Source organism: Mya arenaria, chromosome 1, assembly GCF_026914265.1.
Source record: "Mya arenaria isolate MELC-2E11 chromosome 1, ASM2691426v1".
NCBI classification, from domain to species: Eukaryota; Metazoa; Mollusca; class Bivalvia; order Myida; family Myidae; genus Mya; species Mya arenaria.
In genome coordinates this window covers 6,228,976-6,255,795 of record NC_069122.1, presented here as the reverse complement: position 1 = coordinate 6,255,795, position 26,820 = coordinate 6,228,976, and the positions used below count along the sequence as shown (strand labels likewise).

General features: G+C 37.7%; 1 protein-coding gene across 1 annotated transcript; it reads left to right on the top strand.

The window, feature by feature from the left end:
* Positions 1–889: 889 nt before the first annotated feature.
* LOC128235841 (neurogenic locus notch homolog protein 1-like) lies at positions 890–26,227 on the top strand. The gene is made up of 23 exons (XM_052950637.1): positions 890–1,046; positions 3,013–3,081; positions 4,157–4,293; positions 4,945–5,086; positions 6,993–7,094; positions 7,347–7,463; positions 8,115–8,231; positions 9,443–9,559; positions 10,076–10,192; positions 10,636–10,752; positions 12,849–12,965; positions 13,208–13,324; positions 13,701–13,817; positions 14,108–14,224; positions 14,554–14,670; positions 15,197–15,313; positions 16,131–16,247; positions 18,440–18,550; positions 18,980–19,168; positions 19,601–19,685; positions 21,901–22,027; positions 22,861–23,014; positions 26,166–26,227. The coding sequence occupies exons 1-23, from the start codon at positions 890–892 to the stop codon at positions 26,225–26,227; spliced, it is 2,739 nt and encodes a 912-aa protein (XP_052806597.1).
* Positions 26,228–26,820: the final 593 nt, after the last annotated feature.

Here is a 26,820-nt window from a genome sequence, read left to right as displayed (position 1 = left end):
GGAAAAAGCTCAATGGCACAGATAAACGGATTGCATATAATCAGTTATAATTCGTTATAAATGTGTGCCAAGCGATTAAGAAACAACGACCTTACCACCATAAACTTAAAGTTTCTTGATCTAAATTATTTAAAATAGAGTGGAACCCCGTTGGCTCGAACTCGCTTGGCTCGAGTTTCTCGTTGGCTCAAGCTGGATGTAAAGCACCAATTTCTATAAATTGAAGGTAAACATTCCCGCTTGGCTCGAATTTTCCGAGTCTCGAGGTACATTCACCGGTCCCCGGAACTTCGAGCCATCGGAGTTCAACTGTATGTGTGTGTTTTGCTCGACATTTGCGGACTTCTACTTGTACACGTATGTTTGAACGTCCCTCCGCGTCTTTCACGTATATTAACGGTAACGTGTATAGTGCGTATAGTCAAATTATTCATGTGTATGTTTTGCAAGAGGGGTAAAATAAGTTATATGCGATGTGTTTTATAATATCTTTAATACAACTAATTCGAATATTGTAAGAAAAGTCATTTATCAAATCGCCATACAGTATAAAAAGTATAACTGTCAAACTGATTTCAAGATATTTTTCTTTATTGCTTGATGTTCTCCTGTTGATGTAGGCTGCCGATCTTCTCGACAAAAATATTTTAAGAGCAACAGTTAACGTTTACTTAAACGTGTATTCCCTATTAGTTTATAAAGACCTCCCGTCTGTCGGCATCCCGTCTGCCCGTCGAACTTGATGTAAAGGGCCGATTTTTTATACTGAATGTAAGCATTCCCGCTTGGTTCGCCTTTTATGAGGCTCGATGTATTTGCGCCGGTCCCTGGGAGCCAAAGAGGTTCAACTGTAGTTAGATGCCATAAAATAACATTTAAATGATTAAGAATGGACGGAGTGAGCGTAGTTGAGAGCTCTCATCTGCATGCCATACACCAAGAATGTGTACAGGAACAAACAACATTATATGTATACGGGGGAGCCATGAAACTAGTAACATTGTACTATTTTGGAAATGCTAGAACAATTAAACCCAACTTTACAGGTGCGCGGCTATGAGGATCCGTGAGTACAAATAACAGTGCGTGTATACCACGTGATAGATTACGTCATAAATACGTCGGAAGGCAATTTTTTTTATCGAATGATGACTTGAAACAAGGATAACTTTTCTTTATGTTTCATTTAAAAGGGTGAATAAATGGTAGTTACATTTGTCTTCATTTGAAGCAAAAAATTGCCTCCCGATGAAGCATATATGAAGTAATTTATCACGTGGTATACACATTGAATAAACTTGACACAGAAAGCTCAACTTGCATGATTGCAGTGAAAATCAAATAAAAATCTATAAATCGCGGAATCGTCTAGTTTCTGTTACACCTCATAAATTAGATTGAAAAATGGATTAATTTCGGACTGATATTCTTCACAAATAACATCATGATTTTACTTAAAATTCTTGATAAAAATCAATTTATTTTGCTCTAGACCACGGATCCGCTATATCAGACATAACACACTCATCTTCTTAGTGTAAAAAATCGCAAAAATGGCCGATCTTTGACTTGACGAAAATATTGTAAGGTTCTGACTGGCCAATATGTACATGGCTGAATGAACCGCTGGTTCCCAGAAATGCACGCATGTATCGAACTTTGACATAATTTATGGCTTAGGTTTCATTGGTTGTGACGAAAAATCACAGACTCGTGGTATATAAATATTTGAAAAAAGGAGTTTTAGTTATACGTATATAACATAAAGATGTATAAGGTCATTTTGACTGACCGTTTTGCGTATTCGATCGTACATTTGTTTTGGCTGCCAAATTTAATTATGGGTTAATACCGGACTTACTGAGTTTGCAGGCGGGAACTGATTAGTAACGGGTGTAATCCGGGGATTACAAGATTTGTAGTTTTGAAACCACCGCTTAGCTTCATTGGAAGAGTTGCTTTTGTGGAGTTCTGATTTCTAAAGACTTTAGAAAACAGGTAAAAACAATTACAAATCTAAACTCTTTTTTTTTAATAAATTTAATTTTAATATCCGTCGAATTTGGGAGGAAAAGTATCGAAGTGGCTTATAAAATAAAAATATAATTTCTTCTTTTATTTAATATTAAACCACATCAATATGCGTTGTAGTTATATAACAGCTATTTAGATTTAAAAGACTCAAACCATATATTTGTATTTCATATTTTTAAGTGTTATTTAAAGGAAATACCCATTTCAGTAGTAAAGCGAGCATTTTAGAGACATCTCGAAGTCTAATGATAACATTTTTTTGCGTTATTTGAAGCAAATTTGCTAAAAAATAAAGATTTTTCGGCATTCAAGTTGTTCAAAACACGGCATTTTTTGGATTGGCAATTTTTATTTAAGATTTGTAGTGGTGAATATGGGAGCGAAAGATTAAAGTAATGAAATTAAACTTTTCTGAGGAAATCTGACGAACAAAATATCAATTAGGTTGCTAAAAGCTGCACTCTCTCAGATTGACCATTTTAACAACTTTAAAAAATGGTTTTAGAATGCGCTAATTTTTGTATTAATGTATGGAAGCCAGTGTTGCAAGGCTGCAAACAAAATATCAGATGGCAATTTTGCATATTCGCGTTCGAAAACGGATGTTTTATCACTATTAGCGTTACTAGCGCTTCATGAAAAAAGAAAATTCCGCTGTTGTTCAGCAATTGAGTTCTGTTCCATTGTGAGTCATCTTATACGAATGATTTAAAGGCATTGAAACCGAAATCAGCTGATTCTGAGACAAAATTAAAAACAAATGTCAAACCTGTCATTCTGTGAAAGTGCAGCTTAAATCGTAAAAACAGAATTAGAATTTTTATATGTTTTTCTCTTATTTGAATTGTTTATATATATACACACGTATCAATATTAGATTTACAGCATATAAGTACAATTCGATGATTGAAGAAATTCTCGGATTTAGTTTTAAATGTTTCGTGAAAACGACCCATTGACCATCATCTTCCCCCACAGCTCCGGAGGACGTCCTCAGGATGAACTTGAAGCTCGCCATTCTACTGGTCCTGTTTGACCATGTGGCCGGTAAGTTCTTCATGATTTTAACGTGGAACAAAATCACGCCTACTAAATGCCATCTCCACCACCTATCGGAGGTAAACATAAAATGAGGGTGGTGGTGTGGTGTTAGTAGTTTATATTCCGGGTCCCGGCGTGAGCACATTGAAGGGTCCCAGAGTGGCAGTTCAACCACCGCACGACTATCCTGGGCAGAACCAGTACTAGGTGCCTTCACCTCCGCAAGGAACTGACAACTTCTGTACATGCCAGGTGCAGTGGTACAGTGCGAATGGTGGTAGAAAGGATTTCATAACCAATCACAACAGAAGTGACCTGGTCCGCCCGGGAATCGAACCCGGGTTGTCCGATTCAGAGTCCAACGCTCTTCCGATTGAGCTAACCGGGCGGAATAAAATGAGCTATATGTACAGTTCTGATATACCGGTACACATCAAAACTTAGGTGATGCAGCTATGGAGTAGTGGTGGCGATGTCGAGAATGATTTGCGCTGAAAGTCGATATGATACAAATCCCTTTGGACGGAATGTAATAGGGTGCCATGTTCACCATACATTGTTATGGTTGCTTTGCGGAATCAATAAGATATGCACAAGACCATAAAGAAAGTGAAAACAATCTCGAAAATCCGTATACAACACCAGAAATACTCTTAAGGCGCTTATAGTTTTTGCAAGCGGTAAAATACACCGGCAACGGAGAGTATTTCTGATGTTGTATAAGGTTTAAATGTATGTTTATATAATACAATATTGCTGTAGAATGAGAGAAAGTATAGTAACGGAGGATGTAAAATATAAAGAAGAATTATAAAGAATGAACGGCATAACGAACACGTAGTGATTCTTTGGCATATTTGCAGAGCTTGATAAACTTATATCCATTAACAGACTAGTAGTATATAGTTTAATATTTACATTCCAACTCAAATGAACGATTATTTTTTGCGTTCGTTCTGCATTGACTAGTCGAGCTTTCTGTAGGCGGGGTTATTTCGGAAAGCGGGTGCATATATAATTTCAATTACTCGTGTAGCATGTGCAGCAGCTATCACTTATCTTCCGTCTGCCAAACCTGCAGGTATGACGTATATGGGCTGTTACCAAGATGTAAAGGGTCGCATCCTGCTGCCCATGTTGTCCAACGACAACTCCAACAGCCCGGTACGCTGCATAAAACGCTGCAAGGACGGTGGTTACAAGTACGCCGGAGTCGAGGTGAGGCTCTTATATCAAAGCACTGAAAGTGACACTCTTATTCAAAATCAATACATACACATGTATAACAAACCTAAATTTTGACTGATAAACCTTTAACTACTTACTAAATAATGCATTTATGGAAAATATCAATTTCTAATAACAAAATTGTAACCGCGTGTTTCATTGCTGAAAATGCAAAATTATAAAATGATTGGTGAATGCTTAAATATTTACAGTGATTTACTATCGTCGCATAGCGTGTTTTCTGCACCTTTCTTTCAGATTAAACTCAGTATCCTTCATAAGAACAATATTTATTGACATTTATTTATTCTTTTTGGTATATCTAAACAATTGTATTTTAATTGTGGTAAATCTAATCTGTGAGTAAGCGTGCATCTTTAATGAAACTGAACCACAAATAAACTATTTTACTGAAAGTTAACGTTAATGTGAAATGTCTGATGACCACGTATCATATTGAAATTATTTGAAAGGTATTTTCTTGCTGACTATTTATATATTTATATGTAAAAATACCAGCATAACATAATACATACACGCTCAAACCAAACCAGTTTAACACTGACATATAAATACAGTAGCGCTTACCCTCAATGCAAGTCACTTTAACATTATTTGAACACAATATCCGTTTCATTCCAGTTTAATGTGGAGTGTTTCTGTGGAAACAGTTTTCGGGTGTCACCCCAGAAACTTGCCGAGAACCAGTGTACGTACACTTGTCCCGGGGACAGAAACTACAAGTGTGGGGATAGCTGGAAGATTAACGTGTACGGCACCAGTGGTATGTCTCAACAGTCTCAATTAAACCGAGACTAATTTATTCAGAATAGGAAGTTTCAATAGTCTCAATAAAACCGAGACCGATTTACACAGCATAGAGAGAAAGTGTCAACATTCTCAATTAAACCGAGACCGATTTACATAGAATAGAGAGAAAGTGTCAACATTCTCAATTAAACCGAGACCGATTTACATAGAATAGAGAGAAAGAATCAACATTCTCAATTAAACAGAGACCGATTTACACAGAATAGGAGGTAAGTTTCAATAGTCTCAATAAAACCGAGACCGATTTACACAGGATAGGGAGAAAGTATCAACATTCTCAATAAAACCGAGACCGATTTATACAGAATAGGGAGAAAGTATCAACATTCTCAATAAAACCAAGACCGATTTACACAGAATAGGGAGAAAGTATCAACATTCTCAATTAAACCGAGACCGATTAATACAGAATATGGAGGAAGTGTAAACAGTCTCAATTAAACCGAGACCGATTTATACAGAATAGGGAGAAAGTATCAACATTCTCAATAAAACCGAGACCGATTTATACAGAATAGGGAGAAAGTATCAACATTCTCAATTAAACCGAGACCGATTTATACAGAATAGGGAGAAAGTATCAACATTCTCAATTAAACCGAGACCGATTTATACAGAATATGGAGGAAGTGTAAACAGTCTCAACCAAACCGAGACTGATTTATACAAAATAGGGAGTAGGTCTCAACAGTCTCAATCAAGCCAACACTTATTTATACAGAATAGGGAAACACTCAAATAAATCGAGATCGATTGATAAAAGTATGGAGAGAGACTTAACAGTCTCTACCAAACCGAGACTGATTTGTACAGAGTAGGGAGAAAGTCTCACCAGTCTCAATTAAAACGAGACGAATTTATGCACAATAGGGAGTTAGTCTTAACATTCTCAATCAAACTGGGACTGATTTATACAGATAATGGAGTAAGTCTCAACAGTCTCAAATAAACCGAGACTGATTTATAAATAATAGGGAGTAAGCCTCACCAGTGTCAATAAAACCGATACCGCGATTTAAATAGAGTTGGGAGTAGGTCTTAACAAGCTTACTCTATATCATTTATAATTTTTCAAAGCGAGCAGTAAGTCTCAACAGTGTCAATCAAACCGGGACTGATTTATACAGAATATAGATTAAGTATCACAAGAGGTATTCTTACAGGCATATATTGTTTGTAACAGTCATAACAGTCCTATCCACCAAGAAACTGTTTTAAGCGCCACTAAAACCGAAACTGCTATTTTCATATTCTGTATATAGTTTTCTCTTCCAAAAATCTCTCTTTTTATTGGAATGTATTAAAGGGACTCGCTCATGTTGTTTTGTAAAATCCACTTTTGTGTATGGGCAAATCATTAGAAGTGTTAAAACTAAGATACCAACAGCTATTAGCTCAAATATCGTTTTTGAAGACCACAATTTTTATAAGCGTTAATGCATGATTCGTTGTTGATCGATATTTTCACGTGATGTTATCAATGTATTAAAAGGTTAAAATTCCATCACTTATGAATATGTCCAGGTGTTCTTGTTAAAAAGGCGTCTGTTTTTACCGGCGTGGGCTCGCACTCCACTAAAATCAAAATATTTTTATAATATAATTGCATTTCTTTCTGCAATTTCGATATTATAAAGTAAAATAAGGATAGAATAAGTGTTTTCTGATTTATTACCGAAAAAAACTTTTTTGGTCTAAAAACATCAGCGAGTCCCTCTAAAGGTAAAGTGTGTGTCTTAGAATATGATTGTATGTGAACAAAATTATAGATACAATGTTGACCTCGGGGCCTGACCCTATAGTTTTCATTGTCACATTTCTTTATCATAAAAGTAGTGCCAATAACTCGTGCTTTCCAGCCTGCGACCCAAGTCCTTGCTCGAACGGGGGTGCTTGCACGGACACTTCAAGTGGTTACACGTGCGCGTGTCCTTCCGGTTGGACAGGAACCACCTGTCAAGGTACATCATTTTATAGAAACTCTTGGTTTGTCATCCACAGCTTGTAACAACCAATTACACTGACATTACACTGACTTAGTAACGAAATGCTGTATCGTATCAAAATTGTTAAAAGCAATTTTGACATTTGAAAACAAAATTGTTATACGTAATTATTTGAACTTTCTGGAGCCTGGAGAAGGTTTCTATTGCATGGATCGATGCCAGGAACATAACTGCATCACTCCTACTATTTTTCCAATTATCCCTTAGACCGAAACGTATGTGTTAATGCCGACCCGTGCACCCATGGGACCTGCTCGTACGTATCCGGTGGTAGCTACACGTGCGCATGTCAGACCGGCTGGACAGGAACAAATTGTGACACAGGTAGGAGTCACGTGTGTTTAAGCTGTATGGTATGACTATCCTAGCATTTTGACGGATCATTTGAATGAAGCTTTATTCCGCTCCATTGCATTCAACTGGTATCAATATGTAACTGCGTTATCCATAACACAACATGCCAACTTCTTTGTTATATTCTTAGCGCTTTTTTTATTTACTCTCTTTAATATCTCTCCATATTGATACGGTGAAACTATATTTACACCAAACAGGGGCGTAGCCAGGATTTACTGAATGTTACGCACGAAAGGGGGAGGGTGTGAGAGGGGGAATATCCCTGTAGCCGTATGGGGGGTTGGTGTAGGGGGGGGGCTCCCCAGGGGAAAAAAGGGAAATGAAACTAACATTTTGAGCACTGATGTGTATTTGGAGGGATTTATAGGTCCGAGGCCGCCGACTTTGTAGTAACCAAGAGACTCTAGATGATCTCCCCTTTATTCTTATATCAATGTTTAGCTTGGCCCTCGACTTTGAGATCATTTTTGGTCATATCTATTGTTTCATTATTTAAATTGATGTTACGCACATGCGTAAGTTCGTAACGCTGGCTACGCCCCTGCCAAAGTATAACTTATCTGCCTCATTGTATTCATATAACAAATGCACTCCCTGTGATATTATCTACGACCACAGACGTGAACGAATGTACTACCAACGATCCTTGTGCTAACGGAGCAGCCTGCACCAACTCCGTTGGAGGTTACTCGTGCGCATGTACAACCGGATGGGAGGGCACGGACTGTGACGTTGGTAGGTTTTCATTTGATAGTAGGTGTGACTCACTTAAAAAAATTGTGTTAATGTGTGTGTTCGCACTAAGGGTTTATTTTATTTGAATGAATTTGTTTCATAATTTTATTTAGACTGCTATTCATATGATATGATTTTAAACTGCGCGTGCGCATGTACACCCGGTTGGGAGGGAACCGAATGTGACGTAGGTTGGTTTTCATTTGATAATGCTGTATGATCATGCGCGTTAACCCGTAACATCAAGCTTCTTTAATTGTTCACCTGTTTTGGAAGGAAATTTACTTTTTGGCTCGTACGTAACTGCTTGTAATAAACATATAACGTCTAAGTCATAGACGGTATACATGGAATGTTAACAATCATAAACTAACAAATATTGTATAAAAGTGACACTCCGATAGTCACAATCTCGACATGAGTGTAAACTTTTGAAAAAAAGGATGACTCCCTTTCACCGAGTAAAACGCTGGCAAAAGAATAACTATCCATCTTACTAAGTAAAACGCTTGTTAAAGAAGAAGTATCCCTTTTACCATATAAAAAGCTTGCAGAAAATAACTATCCATGTAACCAAGAAAACCGCTAGCAAACGAAGAATTATCACTCTTACCAAGTAAAAAGCTTGCAAAATAATAACTAGCCATCCAACCGAATTAAACGCTAGCAAAAGAAGACGTCTTCCTCTTACCAAGTAAAACGTTAGCAAAAGAAGACGTCTTCCTCTTACCAAGTAAAACGCTAGCAAAAGAAGACGTCATCCTCTTACCAAGTAAAACGCTAGCAAAAGAAGACGTCTTCCTCTTACCAAGTAAAAAGCTTGCAAAATAATAACTAGCCATCCAACCAAGTTAAACGCTTGCAAAAGAAGACATCTTCCTCTTACCAAGTTAAAAGCGTGCATAAGAATAAGTCTCCCTCCAACCAAGTAAAAGGCTTGCAAAAGAAGAAATATCTCTCATACAAAGTAAAAAGTTTGTCAAAAAAGTAATATATACCTCGTACCGAGCAAAGCTTGCAACAAAGTAGTACACCCTTACCGAGGAAAACTTACAAAGGAAAAGGTATGCCTCTATCAAGTTAAAACTTGAAAAAAAAAGAGTTTCCATCTTGCCAAGTAAAGAAATTTCAAAATAATAATTTACCTACTGACCAAGTAAACTCTTTTCAAACACGAACGATATAATCATGCTCGAATCTATTTTCTCCAGATATCAACGAGTGCGACGTCAACAACCAATGTACAAACGGTTCCGCCTGTGTGAACCTGGATGGAGATTATAGTTGTACCTGCAGCGGCTTCTGGGAGGGCAAACATTGTGACGAAGGTGTGTCTTGTTTTTCAAACAGGTGAATTTTGTCTCCAACGAGATGTTGTCCCCAAAGCAGTTTGTATGTTGTTATGTTATTTTTTTGCTACGTATTTCCTTGGGGTGAGTGTGTGGACAGACTAAACCTAGACCTCATATGAACTATTCAGTTTTCGCACAAGTTTTAAACACTATTTTTTTAAACAATTATAAACGATATGAACATTTAAAAAGCTTGCATAGAAACTACTTTTTAATACAGTCAAACCCCGTTGGCTCGAACTCGCTTGGCTCGAAATCTTCGTTGGGTCGAACTGGAAGTAAAACACCGATTTCTGTATAAGAAAGCTAAGCATTCCCGCTTGGTTCGAATTTTCCGAGGCTCGAGGTATGTTCGCCGTTCCCTGGGAGTTCGAGCCAACGGGGTTTGACTGTATCATGTATGAGTGTTTATTTGTACACTATCAGTTAAATCGATAATATATTTCCACTTGCAATAGGAGTATAAAACCTTGGGTTTATGTGTTCATACAGATGTGAATGAATGTACGGCGGACAATCCTTGTGCCCATGGCGCTGCTTGTACCAACGCTATTGGAAACTACGAGTGCGCATGTACAACCGGATGGGAGGGGAAAGATTGTGACGTCGGTGGGTTATATAGTTTGTATATATCAATAACACCAAGAAGATTGCCATGCATGGTAACAGTATATAAACATTTAAGTATGTAAGACTTCAGAAAAAATACAATAGTTCTGTGTTCCCTATGGACAATATTTTTCCCTCTGTTTTGCTACATATTTTCGTTAGTTTGTGGTACCTGCAAAAAGCTTACATGTACTGTTTAGATAGAGCGCTGTATTTATCATGGATCACAACAAAAAGAGCGGCAGTTCTACAAGTGTACAAATAAATATCAGACAATGCCTATTGACCTTTTTCTTTTACAATTTGGATCAAAAGATTCCGCCTCTAATTGATTGTATAAGATATTGAATAAATTAATGAGCGGCAATTTAATCTTAGTCAAAAGTACTTGTTATAGTAGTATTGAATTTAATGTTTACTATCACAAATAATTATAATTCCAGACATTAACGAGTGCACAACAGACGATCCTTGTGAAAATAGCGCCGCCTGCTCCAACTCAGCTGGGGACTACAGCTGTGCCTGTAACGCCTTCTGGCAGGGAAAGAACTGCGACACGGGTATGTGATGCGATACTCTACTCGAACGTCACCATCACCTCATCAATATCACCACCACCACCACCACCACCACAATCATCAACATCATCATCATCATCATCATCATCATCATCATCATCATCATCATCATCACCATGCATCATGGAAAATAATAATGTTAATACAAATAATGATAATAATAAACATTTTAGTAATAATAGCATCGTCAGCATCATCATAATTAGGCCTAAAAAATAAATTATGTGGTTCGGGTAACATGGTCCCCAAGAATAGGTAAGGTAGGTCGGAATTTTTTTTTTTTTTTTTTTTTTTTTTTTTTTAGTTTGGTACAGGTTTGTTTGCTTTGTTTTTGTCCTTTCTCAACAGAATTTAGTTATATAAGGACATTGCTGAGCATCGCTGCAGTTAGATGGTGTGTCATTGCCAGTTTGTTGTCATTCGTCACACACCTTCCGAAAGCAAAACATATTGATAATTAAATGTGACAATACTGACCTGCTTCAGCATCTCAAAAACATTTCTCTGTCATTCTCCAAGAAGTAAAGTTAGGAATAATTTATAAACTGTACAAATGGCAACAGACCCAGGTTTCAGTCCCAGTTTAAAAGAAAGTCACATTTTGTCAGGCACCAGCCTATCTCAGAACTCCCGATATTTTATATTTCCTTTCAATACTAGTAGTATGTTTGCCCTGCTGCTATTTTAGTTAGACTATTTTTTTATGATTGCATCTGACAACATGACAAGTGAAATTGGTCATGCCTTGTCCTGCAGTGGTGGGTGGGGTATATTAAAATTAGATCGGCATTCAATCTTATGTATGGGAAAACTTATACTATTATCCAGAGACATTTTTGTTGCATTGTATATACCTTACTCTGAAGAGCGAAAAGTCGGAGAATTTCCCGATAAATTGTACGAAAGGAATATCGTACAGCTGTTCTTCATACAAACATGGCCCCTTGTCGGATGTTGACATGTCAATTTCGGATACAGATCCCGGCTCGAACAAAAACATTATCTCTACATCTTCGAAACTCATCTTGGGTGTTTATTTTTTTCGCAAGTTGCACCAAAAAACAGTAGGGTCGGCGATATTTTCCAGGTAGGGTCGGGTCACCCGAACCACACAATTTATTGTTTTAGGCCTTATCACTAAAGGCAAAGTTTGCCTTTTTATCACCAACCTTTGACTTGTTGTTAAAGGTCACAGATTATACATTATACTGAGGTAAACCATCTATCATTATTACATTAAGCTAATGGTAAAGTTCATTTAAATGAAAAAAAAAAATGTTTAGTTAGATTTTTTTCATCGAGAGCTTTTTTTAATCGACATTTAATACTGTTATTTCAGACACAAATAGATAAATTTGCAATATATTAAGCGTTGTAAATTAAAACAAGCGTCATTACGATGTTATTCAAATATGCAATCCATGTAAATATTATATAATGGTTAATAGATAGAATTAAACACAGAAATAAGCTCGATGTAAAATGTCGTTTACACATTTAAGGATCCCAATGATGGATGGCTTACCTTAAATGTTGTAAAGAATTATGTGTTAAATACTACTGTAACAATATGACATGCTGCATTTCAAAAGATTTCAATTGCTTTAAGGCCTAATAAAAAAATATATTTGGTTCAGGTAACCCGAACCTACCTACGGAATAGGCGACGACCCTTCCGTTTTTATAGTCAGTTTGAAAAAAAAAATGAAAAACTAAAAAAAAAAAAAAAAAAAAAAGAATTTTTTAATTCTTTTTCAATATGTAGTTTAAAACCTTAAATGCTTGTACAGAAGATAACTTTAACACCATTCCGCTAGGATAAAAAATGACATTCTTATATAAACCTAATAATAATAATAATAATAATAATAATAATAATAATAATAATAAACCCTACCTACCCTACCTATTTTTGAAAAGGATGTTACCCTAACCAAACATTTTTTTTTCTAGGCCTTAACATTGTGAACTTTAAACGACTTTCATGGTATAAAAGGGACTTCTCTGCATGCAATGTTTATATCTGGTTTGCCCAATATAAAATCCATAGCATATACAAACGTCATGGTTTATTACAGATGTAAACGAGTGTACATCTGACAATCCCTGTGACAATGGCGCTGCCTGCAATAACTCAGTCGGAGACTACGAGTGCGCATGTACAACCGGATGGGAGGGCAAAGACTGTGACGTCGGTAAGTTAGTGATGTTGATGTCTGAAATGTTTATTTTTTTACTAAACATTTCACAATAATAATTACTGACTTTTTCTTTCTTTTTCAATCTGGATCAATGGATTCAGCCTCTTATTGATTTTATAAGACATTCAATACATTAATGCAGCAAATGAATCCGAGTCTAATTAAAGTTTGTAAAAAAATCCTGTTATCGTAGCGTTGAATATTACGTTTATCGATCACAACTAATTATAATCCAGACATTAACGAGTGCACAACAGACGATCCTTGTGAAAACAACGCCGCCTGCTCCAACTCAGCTGGGGACTACAGCTGTGCTTGTAGCGCCTTCTGGCAGGGAAAGAACTGTGACACGGGTATGTGATGCGATAATCTTAAATCCTCTATTTGTGCTATTATTACTAGAATGTTTATTATCATTATCATTATCATTATCATTATTGTTAAAAAATTATTATTATTATTATTATTATTATTATTATTATTATTATTATTATTATTATTATTATCATCATCATCATCATCATCATCATCATCATCATCATCATCATCATCATTATTATTATTATTATTATTGTTTTAAAGTTATCAGTTTTATTAGAAGTATTAAAATAAATAGTTTTAGTATCAATATCAGTAAAATTGTTATCATTATTTTTATTCATATTACAAAGTTCATTCCATTAAAATATAAAATTGAATAGCATATACAAACGTCATGGTTAATTACAGATGTAAACGAGTGTACATCTGACAATCCCTGTGACAATGGCGCTGCCTGCAATAACTCAGTCGGTGACTACGAGTGCGCATGTACAACCGGATGGGAGGGCAAAGACTGTGATGTCGGTAGGTTAGTGATGTTGATGTCTGGAGTGTTTATTATTTTTTACTAAAAACATTGTAACAAAGTATGGTATGTCCCCTACCATTGAACATTTCACAATAATAATTACTGACTTTTTTCTTTCTTTTTCAATCTGGATCAATGGATTCAGCCTCTTCTTGATTTTATAAGACATTCAATACATTAATGCAGCAAATGAATCGGAGTCTAATAGTAATTCAAGTTTGTAAAAATTGCCTGTTATCGTAGCGTTGAATATTACGTTAATCGATCACAAATAATTATAATCCAGACATAAACGAGTGCACGAGGGACGATCCTTGTGAGAACGGCGCCGCCTGCTCCAACTCAGCTGGGGACTATAGCTGTGCCTGTAGCGCCTTCTGGCAGGGAAAGAACTGTGACACGGGTATGTGATGCGATACTCTTAAATCCTCTATTTGTGTTAGTATTACTAGTATGTTTATAATTATTATAATTATAATAATAATAATAATTATTATTATTATTATTATTATTATTATTATTATTATTATTATTATAATTATTATTATTATTATCATCATCATTATTATTATTGTTGTTTCAAAGTTATCATTTTTATTAGAAGTATTAAAATAAGAATTATAAGTTTCAATATTAGTAAAATTATTATCATTATTTTTATTCATATTTCAGAGTTCTTTCCCTCAAAATATCAAATCCATAGCATATACAAACGTCATGGTTTTATTACAGATGTAAACGAGTGTACATCTGACAATCCCTGTGACAATGGCGCTGCCTGCAATAACTCAGTCGGAGACTACGAGTGCGCATGTACAACCGGATGGGAGGGAAAAGACTGTGACGTCGGTAAGTTAGTGATGTTGTGTTTTCTGGAATGTGTATTATATTTAACACAAACATTGTAACATATGTCCGCTATCTTTGAACGTTTCACAAGTATACTTGCAATCTCATTATACAGTTACTTAAATTGAGAAAATTTCAAATTACTGTACAAGGTAGCGTTTTTCCTCGTTTCCAAATCAATCCGGATCGTATGACATGTATTAAAGGTATTTCATTCATTATTTAAAAGCGATATTTTACTGGGTTTGAAGGCCTAGTTGAGAAAACGAGATAATCTTCACTAAAAGTGCCAACTCTAAATGGCCTTGAACCAAAAAAACAAATAAACATTAAATTTGACCCCTGTTGTGACTCTCGTGCACTAAACGAAGGATGCACAGCGGGGAATTAATATGCCCAACATTCCTTAAACTATGCCTTTAAGTTTAATGGATGTCGCTTAAATAACAGCGGAACATTTTAGGTTCAAATTATTTCTAAAAAGTTTTACATTTTGCATATAATATTATGTTTTTAATTACCATAGATGTGAATGAATGCACCACCGCCGACCCTTGCAAGAATGGTGCCACGTGCACAAACACGGCTGGTGACTATGAGTGCGCATGCGCAGTAGGTTGGCAGGGAAAGGACTGTGACGGAGGTAAAACATTAAAATGAATGATCTAATGTAGATGTTGACGTGCTTATAAGCGTGCGTGATAAACGTTTATTTCTACCTAACACCTTACCAGTAATGGTGTCCCAATTTCCATTGCTGAAAGTTCATTTATCAGAAAGCATTTCTAGGAAGGTTTGCGAACACTTTTCGGAGACCTTTTCATTAAAATATGTTCTATATTTGGTTTGAAACATTACGTAAATCATCCATACAATTTAATGGTATTATTTTGAGTATAACATCAATGATAAATGCACCACAGACGTGAACGAATGTACGACCGCCGATCCTTGCCAGAATGGAGCGACCTGCGTCAACACCATCGGAGATTACGAGTGCACGTGCACGACCGAGTGGGAGAGCAAGGACTGTGACGTCGGTAAGGGTCTCTAAGGGGTTGATCTCTTTTAAAATCAAATTTATGTTTGGTGGATATTTCATGGCAGTTATTTATATTTTTTATCGTTCTTTCTTCAATTTTCTGACTTAATCCATGCTTTAACAGGGTGGTCATGACTTTTTCTTGTGATTTGAACGAGTGTCATATGGCTTTGACTCTTTCCCGTGCTGAATCATTTTCCGCAGGGTTATCAATTTTCTCGTGCTTAAACGTGTTTCACATGGTTGTGACTGTTTCTCGTGCTTAATCGTGTGTGACATGTTTTTGATAATGTGAATCAAACACAATACTTTCTAACCTATCCTCATAACCCTTTTCAATTGTGTAAAAAAATGTAAAATTAAAATTTCATATTTAATGGAATTCTTGCCTGTAAATTTAACACTGTTTCTTCTCCAGACGTGGATGAGTGTGTGCGCGCGGACCCGTGCCAGAATGACGCCACGTGCACCAATTTGCTTGGGGATTACAACTGCACGTGCAGTATTTTGTGGGAGGGAAAGAATTGCGAGTCAGGTAAGGATTGCTTACATGCCAAAATTTGCTTCAATAGCGATAAACGTGTCGTTAATTGCCCAATACCCCGTCACAGTCGTTTCCATGGGCACAGACGATAGCGCCCTTCACACATTGGTTGTAAATGACCAAGCTAAATAAAAAAAATCATAACAAAATATATGTTTTTCTCCATTGGCCATAAACAGCCGAAATATTGGTGTGTGTGTGTGGGGGGGGGGGGGTGCAGGGCGACCGTCTACCCTGACCGATCTTGCAATAGGAAGTCATAGGTTACCGGAAAATGTTAACACATTTTCTTTATACAGTCATTGGCTAACAAACAACACTTAATAAGCCATAAAAATATTCTATGATATATGTTGACCATGTTGACTTTTGTGGCTAATATTGACCGCCTGTTTATTTTAGCTGTTTATTTAGCCTTTTTCCGTTGAACAATATCAAAGCAAACTGTCGTGTTTATCGCAAAAAATAGCGCAATTTCTGTCAATTATTTGTTTAATGGCCATGAGAGAAAATTTGCTGAACTCAAATTACTTTCGCAATTAAGCCTGAGTAATGTATTGGAAATCAGTTGTTGCACATTTTGAATTCTAGTAAAGAAAACTAAAATCCTGTGTAATGAACAATATAATAGCAAAACAAAATGTATACAAGTATTGTTTAACAAAACACATTGATTAGCATGCTTAGTATGTTCTTATATTATTCGCATTGCGGCCAAAAATATACACAATTCATCTTAGCGGTCAAAAGAGCAGGATTATAATTCAGTAAGACTAAAGCTTTCTTTGATTATGTGATCTAGACTAAATTCCAGACCGGATTATGTATCTAAGTGTTAATTTCTACAGTGATGACCTTATAAGGACATGACTAGCCGTATTCTGTTTGAAGTAGGTTAATCGTTGGGATAATCCAATCTGACCCGTGTTATGTATCCGAGTAACCGTAGTTCGCTTGGTGTAAGAACATCTGGCCTGAGCATAATACTAAATAGAGCGGTTGCGAAAAAATCGTGCAAAGCTACGGCTATTAAACTCAACTGCAATTTCCACATACATAAACCTTGACGACTCAGTGCTCTCAAAAAATGTTTGGCACGTACACGTACCCGTACATGTGACTATACCCGTACCCGTCCTGTTCCCATACCGTACACGTTCCCGTACATGTGACTATACCCGTACCCGTCCTGTTCCCGTACCGTACACGTGTCCCTACCTGTACCTGTACACGAACCAGTACCCGTACATGTTCCCGTACACGTACCCGTACATGTGCCTATACCAGTACCCGTACACGTCCTGTACACCTACCATACACGTTCCCGTACCGTACACGTACCTGTACACGTACCCGTACCTTTACCAGTACATGTTCCCGTACACGTACCAATACCCGTACCTGCACACGTACATGTACACGCTCCCGTACCCGTACACGTATCTGTACCCGTACCTGTACACGTACACTTTTCAATAATCGTACCCATATCCGAACAGGTAGCGCCTTGCAACCTGCATACTAATCGTCTAATTATAGATTATGGAATAAACCTGAAAATGAGGTTAACCCGAGATTAATCCAAATTGTTCGGTGCAAGGGATTGGTTTTAAATGGGTGTATTTTTTGCAGATCTGAGTTCAATCTCTGAATAATTTTATTGTGCACGTGCCGTTAGAGTCTTTCATTTATTATATGTTAAGCTAGAGGTCTCAAAGTGTTGTTTTTATATTTTATTTGTTCTTAAATCCTTAAATGAAGTGTATTATTTTATTTCTCACAAACAAAAACTTATAGCGATCTTTAACTGAAGCTTATTATAATTTCCCAATTAAAAAGGCGCCCAATGTTATGAGAACGTGACGTCATTCTGGAAAGGACGTCATTAAAAACAGCAATGGAAGAACCAGTCAAGGTTTTGAACGCTATCTTTCATTAGACTTATAACAAACAGAGCCCCTTTAAACGTTGCAAATTTATGCGAACATTATTATTCGATTTTTGTCCCTACTTTCGAGATTTTAGCGAGTGCCGTTGCGGGGAAACCAATATTGATGCCCCTGGAAGTGCTTAATACGTACTTGTTACTTATATTTTTGGCGTCATGGTTTAACGGGTCCGAATGAAAGAATATGTCATATTTCTAAACTGCCTTTTGTTACTTTTTACATTTTTTCCCACAGACGTGAACGAATGCGACCAGAGCCCGTGCCAGATGGGCGACTGTGAAAACCTGATCAACGGCTACCGGTGCATATGTATCTCCACCTACACAGGCAGACTCTGTGACTACGGTTGGTTGTCTATGGTTATATAATATAAACAATTTGAAAGCTGCACTCTCTCAGATTGACCATTTCGACAACTTTTTATCATTTTTTTTGTCTTGGAATGAACCAATTTTTGCGTAAATATCTGGAAACCAGTGATAAAATACTGGTGACAAAATATCAGACCAAAGTTTTTAACATTTACGTTCGAAAATTGAAGTTTGATGGCTAAAATCGTTAATAAAGCTGAGTTTTTCGGCATAAAACATACGTTTTCGAACGTAAATATGTAAAACTGCGATCTGATATTTTGCCAGCAGTCTTATGTCACTGGTTATAGGATATTAGTTGTTTTAAATACGACCATAGCCTTAGTCAATACTTTCTCAGATTTAGGATTTTCAACATATTCACCGATGATAGACTTTAAGGTAGCCCCTATTTCATTTCCAGAGATCGGCCAGCCAATGGACGGGCAGTGGAGCGCCTGGCAGGGGTGGCAGGGATGCTCGGCAACCTGCGGCACGGGTGTCCAGAAACGCTACCGCGCATGCGACGACCCGACCCCGGACTACGGCGGCAAGCCATGCGAGGGCGATAGCTTCGAGTCTCAGTCCTGCTCCTCGGGATCGGCGTGCCCGGGTAGGTTATAGCTACACGTTATATAATCTTTACCCCCAATTTAACTTCTATGTTGATAGCCAAATGTTAAGATAATAAGGATTGATAAATAGGTTGTGAACTACCAAATCGGGACCGTAATATTTACTTCGAAATAGCGATTATTTCGAAATACCGATTTCGGATTATTGATTTAAAAAAATAGTTAAACATAGTAGGAAAACAATCGGGGCCGAAAACTAATTTCGAATTAGCGATAATTTTGGATAAACGATGTTCGAAATAGCGGTGTTTAAATGTATAAGATATTCATTTTGTTGAAGCCATTTTGATTATTATAATATCTCTAAGTTTAAGGTCATGAAAACGATTCATGTGATCGGCAAAATTTGGGACCATCTATCGTGTCACTCTAGACCATGTGTATTACCTTGTTTTTACCTGAAACTGCAGTGGTGGTTGACGGCAATTGGAGCGCGTGGAGCCAGCTTTCAACGTGCAGTGCCACGTGTGGACTGGGAACTACTGTTCGAACGAGGTACGTGTAGTCATAGAAAAAGGGACAACTTATAGAGATACATAAAAATAATAAAATGAATAACATGTTATAAAAATATATTTCAATTCAATTTGAGTAATATGTTTCTGGAAAGTTAATTTAATTTTAACATAGCAATTAACTCCAACGAAAAACGTTTAACATTTCTGTTGATATTAGGCTTTATTTTAAACGTTATAATCAAAAATGGACATGACAGTTGTACTTTTGGACGGGAGACGAACTCATGACCAACCTGCATACCAAGTATGAAGTTCCTGGGTCCAAGTATGAAGTTCCTGTATTAAAGTGTTCTTTAGTTACAGAGCGTAAAGAAGTATGACGTACGGACTGGTGACCAACACATCGTTTTTCACTTGAAGGTCGCTCTGGCCTTGACCTACCGACCTCAAAATAAAAAGTAGTCATTTACTAATCAAGACCATGAAGGCATGGACCAAAGCATTCTTTAGTTATTTAGCGGAAACCGTTATTTTACCTCAAGGTCACGTTGAGCTTTGACCTACTGGTCTGAAAATCAACAGGGGTCAGCAATTAGTCATGACCAAATGGCATACCAAGTATGAAGTTCCTGGGTCCAAGTGTTCTTTAGTTGTTCAGCGGAAACCGTTATTTTACCTCAAGGTCACGTTGAGCTTTGACCTACAGGTCTGAAAATCAATCGGGGTCATCAATTAGTCATTACCAAATGACATACCAAGTATAAAGTTCCTGTTTTAAAGCGTTGGTTACAGAGTGGAAAGAAGTATGACGTACGGACTGGTGACCAACACATCGTTTTTCACCTGAAGTGCACTCTGGCCTTGACCTTCTGACCTCAAAGTCAATAGGGGTCATATACTCACCAAGAACAACAAGCAAACCAAGTATGAAGTTCCTGGGCCAAGTCATTCTTTAGTTATTCAGCGGAAATCGTTATTTTACCTCAAGCTCGCCTTGAGCTTTGACCTAATGGTCTGAAAATCAATAGGGATCATCAATTAGTCATGACCAAATGGCTGGCATACCAAGTATGAAATTCCTAAGTGCAAGCATTCTTTAGTTATTAAGCGGATATTGTTTTTTTCACCTCAAGGCCACTGCTACCTTGAGCTTTGACCTACTGATTTCAAAATAAATAGGGGTCATCTACTAGTCATGAAGATCTCGCATACTTATTATAAAGTTGCAAACGTTTTTATTGAGCGGAAAGCATTTTCAGTTTTAGGTCACCACCAACATATCGATTTTCACCTGAAGGTCACCGCGACCCTGACCTTTGACCTTCTGATCTCAAAATCAACTGGGGTCATAAGCTGGTCAGTTCTTAAGTTACTGAGCGGAAACGAAGTGCGAGGTAAAAACTGACTGACTGACGGACGAACTAACGGACAGGGAAAATATTTCTGCCCCATTCGTTAAAATCTCGTTCATTTAATATAAAAAAATAAAGTTATGTGCTTGTCAGAAATCTAGCAGTGGAAGATATGTTTAAACTAAGGGGTTCCTTGTCTATATTTATATGACACAGTGCCTGTTCATTCACAAACCCTAGAAATGACGGCCGTTGCTGCTACGACATGTACACTCAAACATAGTAGCCCTAATTGATTTCCCGAATGTATGTAACACATTACCCACTAAGACCGGGCCCTTAGCAACGACGACCGTTGTCTCTACATTTATAGACTTATATAAACACGCATGTAATGAAACCAAGAGAGCTTCTCACAGAACCTGTTCAGACAAAGCCTTTGCATAGAGACATCTACACTCAAACATAGTAGCCACAATTGATTTCCCGTATGTATGTAACACATGACCCACTAAGACCGGACCCGTAGCAACGACGACCGCTGTCTCTGCATATGGACTTATATAAACACGCATGCCCCAAGTGCTTACCACAGAGCCTGTTCAGACAAGGCCTTTACATAGAGACATGTACACTCATACATAATAACATCCAGGGCTGGTATTCAATATCAGTCTTAAGTGGATCTTAAAACGATGTAGCTAATCGGATTACTTGTTTTAAATAACTGACCAATATATTGAATGAAGTCAATAATGTATGACCATAAGATTCAGGTTGAATATTGAATATTGAATACCCTCCCAGATGACTCGCTTGATAACCTAAATACCGGATAACCCAACCAAGAAATTAGTTTACATCCTTCCACACATATAACAATGTAGCTTTCTTACACAGGACCTGCTCAGACCCAGCCCCCAGTAACGGCGGCTCACTGTGTACCGGAGAGGCGGCCGTTGTTGAGACGTGCGAACTCCAGGCATGTGAATCCGCCAGCGGCAATTACGCCTCCGCCTATGCGAACGTAAGCACCTTTAAGTGCTGTAGTGGTCTCTGATATGCTCTGCAGGATCTAATAAGCTCCGCCTAACGGCAAGTAGTCACCGAATAACAATCACTGCATTATATTCATGTATTTCATGAATGATGGTTAGTTGTTGTCAAACTGTTGTACAGAATAAACCTATTATACAAATCCCGTTTCGGGTCTGAATCAACCCTTTACATACACAAGGGTCTGTTATTATGACCTAATTATATATAACACAGAACATTATAAGTGTTACATTCCGTTCGTAGAGTGCAGTATATGGATACAAACTCCCAGTTAATGTAGTCCAGCGGCCAGTTTCACGAACAAACAAAAACAAAGATTCGAAATTATTTGACAGTCAGAAGTCCTGTTAACCGATTAGACAGTAATGATACCAGTCTAATCAGGTGACCGTTAAGTATTTGCTTTGTTCGTAATGAGACTCAATTTTCTTTTCGCGAAATCTGGGTTAATAATTATGAACAGTCAGACTCAAGACTCAAAATTGCAAATATTCATTTCTTTCTTGTCGAGTTTCTTAACCTGTTATGCACCAGTCAATTGTGTACCCACGGCCCCCAGGTCCGGGGGTATACCGGGGATAGCGGGGGGAATGGGCCGTGTTTTTACCTTCACAGTGCCAATGAATGCGTCGGCTTTGTTTTTTTGCCGAAGATAGCGGGGAATGGGCCTTACCTAGGTTGTCCCCGGGGTGCGGGGGCTTTTGGCGGGGATTTTACCAGCAGTTTGTCCCTGCAGGAAGGGGATTTTACCTGGGATTGGCTGGACCGAAAGTCAAAGTCCCCGCTATTGTCTATTTCCAGGCCTGTCCCACAGGCTTCTTCACGTGCTACTCGGGCCGCATCACGTGCATCCAAGAGGATTTTGCCTGCGACTGTGAAGAGGACTGTTTTGACGGAAGTGACGAGGTCAGTGACTGGGCCGGTTGTGCAGTGACGTGCAGGAACAAAGCCTCCGGTGGGTACCAGTCATTATCAAAATGTCTTACAAGAAACGGTGTCACCGAATCCCATACTTGATGCATGAACATGTTTTAACTATGTGTTGTTTTGTTTACCTCAATGGTGAACAACCAGTGTATTGTATCTGTTCCGAGAAACGCCCCAATAATACATGAGTTAATATACTACTGCACTGAAACATAATAACGTAAGTGAAGTCAGTGGTATAGGCGTGAAGTTGGCGGCCTGGCTCCAGTATATAATAACATTTGTATGCCGCTAGGCCGCTAACTTCACGCCGCTTGGCCACCAGAACGATGTTTCAAATATAGATATCAGAGTGCTCAAATAAGCGAAAATGTGTAGGACACAGAAAAATCATGCAGACATCACGGAAAAAGCCTTGATTACAATATACACGCAAAGTTGCCCTTGAGTACACATACTTGGATGACGTAGTGCACGCAAAGTAGTCCACACGTACACATACATTTATGACTTTGTGCACGCAAAGTAGCCCACACGTACACGTACCTTGATGACTTTGTGCACGCAAAGTAGTCCACACGTACACATACATTGATGACTTTGTGCACGCAAAGTAGTCCACACGTGCACATACATTGATGACTGTGCACGCAAAGTAGTCCACACGTACACATACATTGATGACTTTGTGCACGCAAAGTAGTCCACACATACACATACATCGATGACTTTGTGCACGCAAAGTAGTCCAAACGTACACATATATTGATGACTTTGTGCACGCAAAGTAGTCCACACGTACACATACATTGATGACTTTGTGCATGCAAAGTAGCCCACACGTACACGTACCTTGATGACGTAGTGCACGCAAAGTAGTCCACACGTACATGTACTTGGATGACGTAGTGCACGCAAAGTAGCCCACACGTTCACGTACCTGGATGACTTTGTGCACGCAAAGTAGCCCACACGTACACGACCTCGTACAACATGAAATGCACAAAATAAAAGCAGACAAATTTGACGATTTTTGAATTATCAACTTGCGTTCAAAAGTCATCAATAAAAAGAAGATCTGACTTACTTCACTCATCCAACCTTTTGGGTAGCATTTGAACAGTTGTTATTTTGTGGGGGGTTTTGTGTTTAACAAAACATTGTGAAGCATTGACGCGTTGCGAGAAGCAGTTGTTTAAGTTTGAATTTTTCATTTGGACTCTTATTTAATGGCAAAATCAAACTTGACCCTTCACTTCAGAATCGTATTTTTAGTATTAGATGGTTTTATAACATCGTTTAATTAAGTTTTATATACTGTGTTTACAAACGGCCAGTTGACTTTAAAAGAAGTTTTTGGAGAACTACATGGATATGCCTCAAGGGAATACAGAAATAATAATAAAACAATGAAAACTACAGGGACAAGCCCAGTAGTCATAAATTCAAACATAAACCCGGTTGAGAGGCACAAGTAACGATTCTAAACAACAATAAACATGAAACGGATGGGTCTTATATTATTTTTTCCTTCAAATCATAACGCTCCTGCTGCCAAACTATCAATTTTCTCCTTCACAATTTTCTCCTTCACATCATAACGCTCTTGCTGCCAAAGAATCAATTTTCTCCTTCACATCATAACGCTCCTGCGACCAAAGCGTCAATTTTCTCCTTCACATCATAACGCTCTTGCTGCCAAAGTATCAATTTTCTCCTTCACATCATAACGTTCCTGCGACCAAAGCGTCAATGTTCTCCTTCACATCATAACGCTCCTGCGACCAAAGCGTCAATTTTTTCCTTCACATCATAACGCTCTTGCTGCCAAAGTATCAATTTTCTCCTTCACATCATAACGTTCTTGCTGCCAAAGTATCAATTTTCTCCTTCACATCATAACGTTCCTGCGACCAAAGCGTCAATTTTCTCCTTCACATCATAACAATCCTGCTGCCAAAATTATCGATTTTCTCCTTCACATCATAACGCTCTTGCTGCCAAAGAATCGATTTTCTCCTTCACATCATAACGCTCCTGCTGCCAAATTATCAAATTTCGTCTTCACATCATAACGCTTCTGCTGTCAAAGCGTTAATTTGCTCCTTCATATAATAACGCTCCTGCGACCAAAGTATATTTTTTTCTTTCATATCGTATCGTTCCTGCTGCAGCAGCATAACGACCCCATTCAAATCATAAATCTCTTGTTCCTCAAGCCTCATCGTTTCCCATAAGCATAAAGCACCGGCAGTCAAACCCTTAATAATAACTCCATTTGCCAAATCACAACGCCTAAAAGCATCACGCTCCGGTTGCGAAGCACCATTTTTTCTCTTCAAAGATTAACGCCGTTGTTGTCAAAGCACAGCACCCCCCCCCCCCCTTCCCTTCAATTGATTGTTTCTTCAAAAACGGTCTAGGCATTAAAGCACCAATTTTTCTCTTCAAATAATAACGCCGTTGTTGTCAAGGCAAAGCGTCCCCCTAAAATTGATTGATCAATAACGCCCCGTTGACGAAGCACCAATTTTCCCTTTAAAGAATAACGATGTTGTTGTCAAGGAAAAGCGTCCCCCTAAAATTGATTGATCAATAACGCCCCGTTGACGAAGCACCAATTTTCCCTTTAAAGAATAACGATGTTGTTGTCAAGGCAAAGCGTCCCCCTAAAATTGATTGATCAATAACGCCCCGTTGACGAAGCACCAATTTTCCCTTTAAAGAATAACGATGTTGTTGTCAAGGCAAAGCGTCTCCTAAAATTGATTGATCAATAACGCCCCGTTGACGAAGCACCAATTTTCCCTTTAAAGAATAACGATGTTGTAGTCAAGGCAAAGCGTCCCCCTTCAATTGATTGTTTGTTCAATAACGCTCTGGTGGTATTAAAGCACCAATTGTTCTCTTCAAAGAATAATGTTGTTGTTGTCAGAGCACAACGCCCCCCCCCCCCCACACACACACATTGCAAATGCCCTTCTCATCATAACGCTCCTGCTACCAAAGCACCAATCTGCTTTTCAAAGCAACCCTCCTGCTGCAAAACCTCAGCGTCCGCCCTTCAAATCAGAAAACATGAGTTGCCAAAGCACAACCTTACAATTCTAAAACTAATGACATGTGAGATTAGAACATTAAAGTTTTATGAAGAATATGTATATTGTTTTTATTTACAGGAGTTCAGTCCATTTCGATTGTTCTGATGCTGCTGATGACGGCTGCGCTGACGATGCTTTAATGGCTAGAACAGACCCGACCTACCCTGCGATATAGATAATAAACAAAGTTAAAGTGAAAAATTGTTTGGCAATTATTGTTCGAATAGCTGTGTTAAAACAATTTAAGCAATTATTTATCAATTGAATGCATAACAACAATGCGATTTTAATTCTAGATCTACAAAAACTCAGGGATATTACAATATATGGCAACTTATTATATAGTTACGAAATACGGACTGTGATAATATTTGTTAATTATATTTATGTTGTTTATCATTTATTAGAGCAGTTAAATATCATCATTTTCATATACCATTCCTTCTTTGATATTTTCCTTCTCGTGTAAAAGTAGGACGTCAACGAGTTGAAGTACTGATAACTGATATGTCAAATACATGACGGCAACTACATAAAAGATTAATTAATTGTGGTTTATATTTCTGTTCTTTGGACGTTAAAATGTCTGAATTTACAATATTTCAATACAAAAAAGAGATCATTGGTCATATGTTATTGTTTAAACATTTACATGCATTTCTTCACATAAATTCCTTTAAAATTACGGCACAATCTGTATGTACCTCGTAGTTGTATGCTTTTGAACGAAATT

Bases quoted from the DNA above. Each gene is read 5' to 3' on its own strand.
- LOC128235841 (XM_052950637.1), top strand. From the start codon at position 890: ATGGACGGAGTGAGCGTAGTTGAGAGCTCTCATCTGCATGCCATACAC. The intron at 5,087-6,992 runs GTATGTCTCAAC...CGTGCTTTCCAG, and splicing joins TAACGTGTACGGCACCAGTG to CCTGCGACCCAAGTCCTTGC. The intron at 16,248-18,439 runs GTAAGGATTGCT...TTTTTCCCACAG, and splicing joins GGGAAAGAATTGCGAGTCAG to ACGTGAACGAATGCGACCAG.